Source organism: Rhamphochromis longiceps, linkage group LG5, assembly GCF_057381845.1.
Source record: "Rhamphochromis longiceps isolate RC_006_pf linkage group LG5, R_longiceps_female_GT1.1, whole genome shotgun sequence".
NCBI classification, from domain to species: Eukaryota; Metazoa; Chordata; class Actinopteri; order Cichliformes; family Cichlidae; genus Rhamphochromis; species Rhamphochromis longiceps.
Window position 1 is genome coordinate 20,806,387 of NC_140561.1, and position 11,847 is coordinate 20,818,233.

The following is an 11,847-nucleotide window of genomic DNA, read 5'->3' on the forward strand; positions in this document are numbered from 1 at the left end:
ATTAGAACTTGTTACTTAAAATTCACGTTAAAAAGCTCAAACATAAATTATGTTTCTCTATTAGGAGTAAATCTGATACCTTTGCTTTATATGAATGCACCTGATCTTTACCTAAGGTGGTTAGTTACGGTATTTCATTGTGCTTTACACAATGAAATGCATAAGCTTTATAGTTCTTATGTATTGCTTGCTATGGAGATTCTGTACATCTGTACATTACTGCCAGGTCTCTCTAGAATAAGAGGTTTTAAACACAATCCTTTTAATATATATTTACAACTTAAATAATCTGCAAGGAAAAATCTCTGTAATAGGTACTGGCAGTATACTATGCATTTTTCCATCTTCACCTTAAATCTTGAATTCTTCTTGTAGTATAATGTTGCACTTCTACCCAAAGGCTTTGTAGAACACTGGAATAATACAAGGTACACTGGAGGTATGCAAACAGTAATTTCACTCATGCTATTCATATCTCTGCTGGGCTTTACTGCTGATAAATTAGCGGTGAAAGGTAAAGAAATCTTTGTTCTCCAAGCCATATTTCATCTTAAGGCTTTCAAGTTTCATACATTAATCATTTTGTAAAATAGCACCTGGGGCAAAGAAACCTTTCTCTGTCCACTGTCTGAAGACACCATCCTGCTTTTCTGCTTATTTCTGTGCTTTTTTGAAATAGTACACTATTCTCTGTTGTTGCTGGAGGGAGGAGTAGAGTGCATGTGCCATATAGCATTCAAATCCAGTTTTGGTAGTTTGTTTTGCTGAGAAGCAACTTCTTTTGTGAAGAATAAGACAGTGTTTGCAACAAAATGCCTTTCAAAGTCATTCAAGCACACAGAGCTGGACTGACACACAATCAGATAAGAACATTTATAACCCTTGAACAGTAAAAGCTGTAATAGCACATACAGGTCTGTCAGATATGCACTGCAGTTTTCCTTGCACCAAATAAACACAAACACTTATGTGTTTATCTTCACGTATGCAAAGAGAGCTGCATTCATGCATTATTAGAGTATGATTAATAACACATCTTACATAAGAACAAGTGCTTTCCTACATCCTTGGCCTGAATAGGTCTCCTTAGCCTACTTTGATCTAGTAACCTTCAACCTGATCACATTTATTACAAAGCTGTTGGTACAAAGCTTCTAATTTGTGTCTTTCCATGTCATGCTCCATGTCATGTCATCACAGCAAAACAGTTTGACTCATCCCCAAAATGCAAAAAGTTAAAAAATATAGCAAATCAAAGTATCCACTCTGAGTTCTTTGCTGATTACATATGCTTTTTCAGCTTCATCACAAAACCCATATAAACAACCAGCAGTATATTCCAATGAGGAGAAAAACATTAATCCAAATCTGTTTTGCAGCAGGCAGCACATGAGCAGCGGATGTGAAGTTATTTTTAGATCTGAAACGAGAAAATTATAATCTCTTTCCTCTCATGCCTCCTACTATCATCGCCCCTAAACTGACTGCATCTCTGTTTACCTTCCTGAGTTGATGTTTACTGAACCGAATCCCCTAACATAGTGGGCAGGGCCAAAAGATCAGAAGTCAACTGATAAAACAAATGTCAAAACAATATATTGTTGATAAGAAATCCATCCATCTATCCATCTTCTGCTGCTTGTCGAACCTTTCTAGTGGGACACTAAACTGTTGCCAAGCCAGCCGAATGACAGACTCTTCCCAGTGTGTCCTGGATCTTCCCTGAGATCTCCTCCAGGTAGGATATGCCAAATCCCCTTACCTTAAAGAAACCCAAAAAGTGCCACTGTCAGATGCCAAAACTACCTCAACTGGTTTCTTTCGATATGGAGCAGTATGAGCCCCTCACGACCATACTCCTTGCTTAACTTCTAAGGCTCAGCCCAAACATCCTACTGAGGAACTCCATTTCTGCTGCTGGCATTCATGATCTCATTCATTCAGTCATTACGTAAAGCCTGTGGTAAACTGAGAGCTTTTATGCTTGACTCTCTCTTTACCACAACAGGCAGCTTCCGTTGACACCACACCAATTTGTTTGTCAGTCTCTTTCTCTACTCTCCCCCCACTCTTGAACAAGACCCCAAATAATGAAGCTTCTCCACTTGGGACAGAAATTCCTCTCTAATTTGGAGTGGGCACTCCACCATTTTCCAGCTGATATGGGATTAATACATTATGTTAAACCTTTCTCAAAACCACAACTAATGCCAAAACCTGACATGCACCCTCAATGCAACCCTCAATCACTCCTAGACATTTCTGGCTATTTCTTCCACTGCTGCCATTTTTCTAGGTAACAGATCATTTCTAAGAGAGAAACTTCACTGCTAACTAGTGCTTTGGCCATGAAATTGCAGAGCACTGCAGTTGCACCGTGCACAAAGATACATGCACTGATAGCTGCTCGTGGATGCTACATCATTAGCTCAACTTAAATTCATTATGGGCTGCGGTTTAGTGGTAACAACTTCAAACTCAGCTAAAAACTGCAAGTTGGAGGCCACTGCTTGACGAAGCCTAAAGAACCACATCTTCTGCAAAAAGCAGAGAGGTGATCCTGAGGCCTCCAAGGCCAGACACTGTCACACCCCTTGGTTGCAACTAGAATTTCTGTCCATAAACAGAATTTTAACTACAACTAAAGAAGGGAGAGGAATGTTGCACACAAAGTAGGATAATGTGGGTCAATTGGAGGCTTTGAGTCCAACCAGTTGTAAATGAAGCTAAGCTTGATGAGTGGTCGTGGCATCAGATGATTTGCATGACTGACTTTCTGTTTCATTTCTCTTGTAATTAGAACTGCTTCCTCTCAGCAGGTATTTCTGTTCCTCATTTCTGGTCACAGGCTTCTCCAACCTTAATTCTAATTTAAAGTCACATCTTATTTCGCACACACAAACGCGAGAATGGAAGAACCTGTTCACCATATTTACTTTTCCAACATGGAAAGATAAATAAGAAATCCTAATAGATTAAACCATCTCTTCGTGTTAACTTTCTCCACCCATTTCACATCAGGTTGTTGCAAGGTTAAAACCAGTACCTGCTATACGTCGATACAAAGTTGTTCTGTCACATTTCATTCAACCCTTCCAGCAGGTGTGTCTGCAAAAACTCAAAATCTTACCAAGTATATTTGTCTTATTTCTAGTCAAAATTATCTCATTACACTTAAAATAAGACACAATCAGCTACAGGGCAACATTTCAGTAAGCTAAAGGAACTTGTTTCAAGACAGTGAATCTTGAAACTAGAGAAAAACTAGAGATTTTTCACTTGTTCCATTGGCAGATTTTTTCACTTAATACAAGATATTTTAGCTTAAAATAAGTGAAAAAATCTGCCAATGGAACAAGTGAAAAATCTCTAGTTTTTCTCTAGTTTCAAGATTCACTGTCTTGAAACAAGTTCCTTTAGCTTACTGAAATGTTGCCCTGTAGCTGATTGTGTCTTATTTTAAGTGTAATGAGATAATTTTGACTAGAAATAAGACAAATATACTTGGTAAGATTTTGAGTTTTTGCAGTAGCCATACTTTCCTCACTCTTTTCCAGCACTAGAAAGCTGATTAGGCAGACTACAAAGCTGCCAGCTTTAACAGGCAACACATTTCACTGTGGAGCTTAGGGTACATACAGTATGTTAGAAAATACTAATCTGAGCTGCTGGCAACACCTTCTCATTCTTCCTGCTTATCACTATGGAACTGTTATTGAATAGAAGTTTGTAATCTGAGCTTTGTGCAGATCAGTCACCAATGTCACCGCCAAAGAGCAACTGTGCCAAAAACCTCAACTAAACTGCTTAATAATGAACTCTGTAACAACAGTGACGCATGCAGCGTAAGCAATCTTTGTGTTTTTGCCGTACCAAGCAAACTTGCGAAAGGAAAGGAAAAACCCAAAGCCAGTTCTCAGGGAAGCTTTCTGTGTCAGGGTGGCCAATTAATTTTCCCAAGAAGCTAGATGAGAATTTAGCATTGTTGTTGAGGGCTGCACCACTAAGCTGAACTCAATTTTGCTTTATTTATTGCCACTTGGAAAAAATCATTGCCCACCCCCACAGATTAATTCTGTCTAAACAGAGGGTGTCTGATATTTTCATACTTGTACTATAGTAATGGTTTTTATGCTGAAACCTTTATCAGAATGAGGATGAGGTTCATCACTCACATCACATCACGATTAAGGCAGGAGTGGTTTAATCTTTCCCTATATTCGAGCTTAACAACTAAATTGAGCTTTCATAAAATCCCAGACTTCTTCAGAGAAAAAACATTTGTCTCTGTGTGGTCAAAAAGCAATCCTATGTTCACAATTTCACACCTTTAGTGAACTCTCTTAGGAAAAATGATCCTTTGAAGTTCAACTTGCGCACAAAAACTGTTTGTCATTTGTCAACATGGTCTCAACTCAAAATAATTGTTTGCTTTGTGAAGGTTAATGTTTTTATGCTACATTAACACTGCACTTTATTTAGTTACATTTACACTTTCAAGTATGAAAACATGCTTTTTCTTTGAAACGACTCCTTTCTTTTTGTACTATACAGTATTAAGGAGAGATGTTACTTTCATAAAAGAAAGCATTGTTTGTACCTGCCTAATATGAACAATGGATAATGGATGGAAAAACTCATAGTATCAGGTGCAAAAAAAAAGACGCATGTTTTCCACACCATTGATTCCTTATTTTACAGTAGGTCTAGTTTCAGCATTGTGATATTTGATCTTTTCCCCATTCTAGCAGTTCCAGTTCAGCAAATGACTCTTACTGATAATTATGAGTCACGTCTTCCTCAATCTTTGACAGCCTTAGGTGTATTGAAGTGCAGCTTCAAGTTTGATTCATTCACACTGGAACATTAAGTGCACTATGAAAACATCCAATACCTCACACATGACCTCACTTGTGATCTAAATATGATGTCTCCAGTTCAAATGCAGATGATAGTCAACACAAACAATTTCATTTCAGGTTGTTGTTTTTTTTTTAGTTTTTTTTTATTTTTAAATATAGCGCCAAATCACAATAGTCACTTCAAGGTGATTAAAACTGTACAGTAAACACCGTGGAGTAATACAGAGAAAACCCAGCAATCAGATGACCCCTACCACCCCATGAGAAAGGCCTTGGCAACAGTGAGAAGGAAAAAGTCCCTTTTAACAGGAAGAAACCTCAGGCAGAACCAGACTCATGGAGAGGCAGCCATCTGCTGATCAGGGGAGGGACACAGAACATAAGACAGACTTCAGGAGAGACAGCCAGAGTTTAATAATAACTAGTGATGAAATTCACAGCAGTGTATAAACACATGCAGTAAAAGGAGGTGACTGAAGAAAACCTTATTGTATCCTGGGAAGTCACCAGCAGCCAAGGCCTATTGCAGCGTAACTAAGGAATCGTTCAGGGTCACCTGATCCAGCTCTAACCACATCCTTTATCGAAAAAGAAAGATTTAATCTTGACACTGGCAGAGGGTGTCTGTGTTCCCAAATCAAAACTGGGAACTGGAAGTACCACTATTAGTCAAAAGTACACAGTTTTTGGCACACATTAGGATCCTCACGATCATAACCCATACTTGTTTCTGAAATTCAAACCCCAAACATACTATAAACACAAACCACAGACAATGAATTTTATCTCAATGAATGCCTTTATTTTCAAGATACTGTTAACACACAGTTATATAAGAGAGCTCTTCCAATAACAAAAGAAATCCAAGTCTGTATAAGAAGGACGTAACATTTATAGTGGTAATATGGAATGTACTTGTTTACATTTTTAACAATCCGTTGAAATAAATAGTCTATAGTCTTTTTAGTGTTTTATCAATATATTCTCTTTGTCAAGTCAAATTTTCAGGAATGAAAAAGAGGAAAAAGATAATGACCAGAAAAAAAGGATAATATTCCCTTTCCAAAAAGTCTTTTGTTTATAGGCAATAAGTACAGGGGAACAACTGTTGAAAAAGGCAGATCCCTTCTTATTGAACTAAATAATATTCTTCCACCAAAAAGTGTAAATCCAAGTGCTTACTTGAACACACAAACCATATAAGTGTCTTAATAGACACAAAATGTCCTTATTTGATGCAAGCTTCTCATTTGCTACAAGGCTGCTGACCCAGCCAGCCAAGGTCAGCTTGTTCAATCAGCTTCCCCATGATTGTGTTGTGCTGTTGGGGACCAGCAGTCAAAGCGACATCCCAAGGGGAAAAAAAAGTATCACAGGTAAAGCACCACGACAGGTTTCTAGTTACCTACAGCTTCAATGTTCTCTGCCTCAGGCTTTCTCTCTCAGAGAGAACTTAACAATAAAGAACTGTATCTGTACCAGGGGGCGAGAGGAGGGAAGAGAGCCCTAGGATGCTACAGAAGTCTCTGTTGAAGGACCTCTCTCATACTACACTTCTCCTATCATGTGTTACAAAAAAAGAAAAAAAAAAAAAGGAGCAGTCTCTGAAAAGTGCAAAAAGGGCACAGGCAGCCCAATCCTCTGGCAGGTGAGTGAGACCACAGGTACCACCATTGAAACTATCCCCTCACGCAGAGGCGTCCAACGTTCCCACCAAGCAGACCCCTACATAGGCATAGGGATAATGCATCTTGGTGTAGCAGGGTTTCAGCTCAGTGAGCTCATCCCACGCTTAAAATTTAGACCATGCTGACTAAAGTCCAGCCTCAGTCTGCACTGTGATCCTCGAGCTCAGAGATGATTGTGATCAGGTTCTGGAGGCCGAAGATGAACCCACTGTCCTGGCCTTCGTGCACTACGCTGTCTTCTCCATAGTGGCGACAGGTGGTGTGAGCAAAGTCAATCATGCGTACATCCACCACAGGGCTACTAGCCTCTCCTGCGCTGTGGGATGAGCGACTACCGCCACTGTTGCTGCTCCCTCCGGACACACCTGCGCCAACACCCGCAGAGGAGGAGCGAGGGAAACCAAAGGCACCTTCTTCCTCCTCCTCCTCATCAGATGGCTCATCCTCATCACCTTCCTCCCCACCTCTATGTCTAGGTCTAGTGGGAGCCCTGGGAGGGTCGCCATCGTAGATGATGAGCAGGGAGCTAGAGTAGAAGCGGTAAGACTCGCAGGCCTCGAGGGCAGCTTGCATTTCGCGAAGTCTCCGCAACACTGGAGACAGCAGCTCATGACGCAAGCGATGCCCATTGTGGAAAAACTGGTAGAGAGCCTCCTTGAAGCCTGCGAGAGTCAGCTTTCGCCCATGGTATTTATTCATGAACATCAGCTGGCCTGGCTCTGACTGGTACACCTGCAAAGGTCACACAGCAACATAAGCACTACAGCGGCACATAAACAAGTAAATACAACCCCCCCCCCACGTATATATGGTTTCATTTATAAATATACTTTACCTGCATGCCACAAAGTCGCACCCCAATAGATGCAGATGTGCTCTGTTGACACTTTCGAATCTGATTGGCTTTCTTTTCCTCTGATGCATCATCTCCATGCTGACGAGTTCCCATCTTCAAGTCTAAGACACACGGTACTCTATAGCGCCATGTAAGGTTTTCTAAAAGGATAAATTCTGTAAAGGGAGAGTCAAGGATCACATGGCAAAAAAAGGGAACACTTCAGCCACTTCAGCAGACACTGAGAATTCTCATATCTTCAAGCATGTGGTAAAAGGATACTGTATTGGTTACGGTGCTTTGCATTCTCCTTCATCCTCTGTAAGTGCTGCTGGTGACATTTGAGACTCCAGGGGTTGTGTTTGATCTGTGACACCACATTGCCTTTTTCCAGGCTAAAGTAAAGTACCTCTGCCTGCTGTTGCATCTCATCACGATTATAACTGCAGAGCAGAGAACGAAGAAAGACATCAGCTTCAGCGCTACAGAGCTTCATAACAATACACATCTTCAACATGACTTATTTCCGTGAAACAGTAAAGGTGCTCTCTTACCTCATAATCTTGTCTTCTTTACGACTGTGTCTACCTCTGTCTTTGCTATAGTTGTCATTCTCAGGGCCCAAAGGGGATTGCTTTTTGTTGCTCCACTTCACCATCTTGCTCTTGGGCTCACAGTCTGTTGAGGGGTCTTTGTTTTCTAGGTCCCCTGATTCGCTGTGGAGGGGGTAGGCGATGAGGCACAAATTCCCTTCCTCATCCTCTTCAAAACTGACTGAAACTACACCTGAGAGAGTGAGAGAGAGAGAGAGAGAGAAATAGAAGGAGAGGTTTTATCTTCATGTTTGTTACTTTTACAAATTCTCACAATTTGAAAAAGCAATTGCACAAAGAAAACTATATGATCCACCATGAGTAAAAGAGAGAAAATGTAACACTGTAGTAGTTAAAGCATGATAGAGTTTTAAAGTGTCAAATCATAATGATTCAGACACACAGATAAGAATATAGATACTGATATTAAGCAGCAAGTATATCTACATAGTTCATATTTCAAATGCACGGTAGTGTTTATCAAATTGTGTTAATTATTACTAACTGAAGCCCTCAGAGCACAATGTTACCACATTGTGCTCTGAGGGCTTCAGTTAGTAATAATTAACACAATTTGATAAACTCATGGACTAATGGATGTTTCTGGAAGGCCTTCAGCGGGAAAAAAAGAAACCCAGTGTACTTTGATGCCAATGCTAATTTCTGACATGACCCGCAAAAAGCCACCGGGGTCACCCCCCCCCCCCCCCAAAATAAAACTCCCTACAAGGACCTGCGTATTGCAGGCAGAGTGGGGGAGGTGTTGCACTGAGAATAAACATCACAGCTGCAAAGGCCGAAACAGATCAACCACAGACAGGAAGGAGGGAGGGGATGTGGTCGAAACAGTTCAAGAGGAACTGTTTTAGATCTGGATGTAACATCCAAGTTACATGACACAAAACACGATACCAAAACCAAGCAGCAGTAGGAGTCATTACAAATCAGCCACTGAATTAGAAAATTAAATGACAGTTTATTACAATGACCAAAAAACAAACAACAAAAAACAGCCATGCAAATAACATGGCACTGGATTTGGATGTTAAATGGCAGGCCCCGGGATCATGGGTGCCATCCTTCTACGCAGGCGGAGGCTTGACTTATGTCATGCGCACTGACGTCATCAGTCTGCAGGAAGCCCCGCCTCTGAAGGAATGTGTGCCTCAGCACTGCACTGTCATTACACCACTGCAGCCAGCAAAGGAACTTATGAGTCACTCAGAGTTTCTTTCAATAAAAAGGCTCATAAATTTGTGATAAACGTATATCAAGTGCGCGATTATTGCGCCCCAGTTGCGCAAATCGAATGTAGTACAGGAGTAGGGCTAAACTGACTTAGACATTATTATTGCTATCAATATCATTTTATTAAGTACAAACGTTCCTGTCCAATCTTTTTTCAGGTCACTGTCGTGACATTAAATTGCAATATAGTATCCTCTCTACACAACATAAGTGACCCCTAACTTATAAATTTAATCTACGTCTGCTCAAAAGTCTTAATGTTTCTAATCCAGTATTCCACTGCAAGATGTCCCTAACATCAGATACTGCTGAGACACATTTATCTACAATCGCGGATAAGGAACCTTACATTCCTTTAGAAGAACACAGCTCTTTCCCCGTCTCTCATCATAATGTGAAATGTAAGACTGGAAAATGCTAGTGGGGTTGAGCATTTGAAGGCCCCAGACGTCTACTATACTATTAGCTCCTCACATCCCATTCCATATCCAGGACCTTTTTATAGCCCCATGCTGCATGGCCGTGGATTCAGTTACCACACATCACGTGAAAAGATCTCTGCCTGAAGATCTCCGTATCAGCATGTACTAGGTGTAATTGTCTGTAGGGGAAACTGTATGCAACCAGGGAACATAGCATTCCTGCTTCAGGTCTGTGTGAGTCTTTATGCGTGTCGTTCCCTGAAACCAGACCTGGAAATCTCCTCAAATGACTTGTAAATTATTACTCTGGTGATCTGCCGCAGTTATTTTAGATTTGCCGTGGCCCTCCAATACGCATCTTGAAACTATAGCTGCCTTAAAAGCGTCACACAGTCAAAGACCTCTGGATACTCTGGCTACTCATTCTCTTGGCAGGAAGTCAAGCCATTAGGTTTGACGCTACTTGAAACCCTGCCTTGCACATGAGGGATATAGCCAGAAAACGGATAGCTGTGTCTGCCAAAGGCTCCAACATGACTGACAATGCAACGTGAGTTATTTTGAAGCCAATGCAATCAGCTTACAAATATTCAACATACATTCTGTAGTGTTGTTGTGTACACAATGCACTTTAAGGTATTGCAACGGCAAATAAGCGCAAAATTTCATGTAATAGAAGTTTTGTTTTTTTGCAATGCAATATTAAAAGCACCCATGAGACTCTTATATAACGCATGCACAGAGGTGAGAAAATTAAAAGATGCATGCTGCTCTAACGGGCAGCTCAATAGTTCATATTTGGGATGCACAGACTCACCTTTATATTGAGGGGTGAACTTCCTCATCTCTGGTGGGAGACTCTTATAGAACTGGTGTTCTCGGGGGATGAGGGGTTTGCAAATTGTCTGTTCCCCAAACCGTAGCACACAAGAGTGGCCCCCCACTTGGTGCACGAACGGCTCAAGCATCACCCCTTTTCCGGGATAAGGAGTCCCTTCCGCCTGCATGAGGGCTTCCAGAGCGGGACTCATCCTCACCCCGCATCGGACAGCTGAGCTGGGGGGGCCCACGTCGTACGGGAGGCAAGAGGCTCGGCCGCTCGTTTGGCTCCCTATCCTCAGGCTGTTTCCTGTTCGCTCACAGGGGGGCGCTGCTGCTCTCCCACTTGACCGAAGCAGTAAAAAACAAAGGGCTGAACAGGAAGGACGACGAAATCCCGTATTCCGATTAGTTTCCTTTCCCGGAGAGCAAATTATAAGGCTCACCGACTAAGCGGTATGTTCGTTGTGCTTGTACATTTAGTAAAAAAATGATTATAAAGCTCCTACAAGCTGCCTGAAGAAATTCAAGCAGCGTAAGCAGCGACCACACTCGTCGCCTCCTTTTACCGAAACTGACGGCTAGGCTGATCCGCCTGCTAGAAAACAGCAGAAGCAGTGAGCAAGCCCCACCCCTCTTCCAAAATCACCCAATCAGAAACACGCAGCTGTCGCTGGGAGGAGACGAGATACCTAGGAGAGGATCAAGCAAACAAAGAGGAAGGAGAGAAAACATGGGGGAGGGTAGAACATGAAAAATGCTTCATACAAAACAAAACAGTGGAGATTTTTTTTAAAGTTTGCTGTACTTGAAGGTTTCATCGATGTTTTTGCTTTAGAGATCGGCTACAGTTTTCAAGTCCTGTTATTTTAATTTGCACCAAACATAAGCAGTGAATTTAACACCAAAGCAAGCAGGAAATCCAAATTGTTCTTACACTATACCTCTTTGATTATTTTTTCTTTTCGGGGGGACTTTTTCACATCCCATTGATCAGGGCAAAGGTGTGAAAGGTGTATGAGTGAAATACACAACAAATGAGATGGGTATGAAATCTAGATGTTGCTTGTGTTAATGTCATAAGGGAAGGTGGCTCAGGTGGCTTCACATAAAAAAAGCTCTTATCTTTTTTAGATGAGAATGAGAGCATTTGCCTTAAAGCAGGAGCTCAAGAAGTTAATAACTACTCCCTCATATGGAACAGATCATACAGATCACTTCCTTGTTTACAACTTTCAACTGCACATACCATCCATTAACATGCATGGGTCGTGTGAGGGCTGAAATGTGTGTTGCCAAAACAACATAAGTTCTTATAAATTACCTCAGAAGTACAGTCTTTAAGTTTATACTTAGATGAACACTGGGCTGGCAACGTGA

At 41.2% G+C, this 11,847-nt stretch overlaps 1 protein-coding gene across 1 annotated transcript; it reads right to left on the reverse strand.

Moving 5' to 3' along the window:
* Positions 1 to 5,642: 5,642 nt before the first annotated feature.
* ip6k2b (inositol hexakisphosphate kinase 2b) lies at positions 5,643 to 11,047 on the reverse strand. Its single transcript, XM_085406536.1, has 5 exons — positions 10,466 to 11,047; positions 7,940 to 8,171; positions 7,668 to 7,828; positions 7,386 to 7,561; positions 5,643 to 7,282 (listed from the first exon to the last, which is right to left on the reverse strand). The coding sequence occupies exons 1-5, from the start codon at positions 10,677 to 10,679 to the stop codon at positions 6,689 to 6,691; spliced, it is 1,377 nt and encodes a 458-aa protein (XP_085262662.1). The 5' UTR covers positions 10,680 to 11,047; the 3' UTR covers positions 5,643 to 6,688.
* Positions 11,048 to 11,847: the final 800 nt, after the last annotated feature.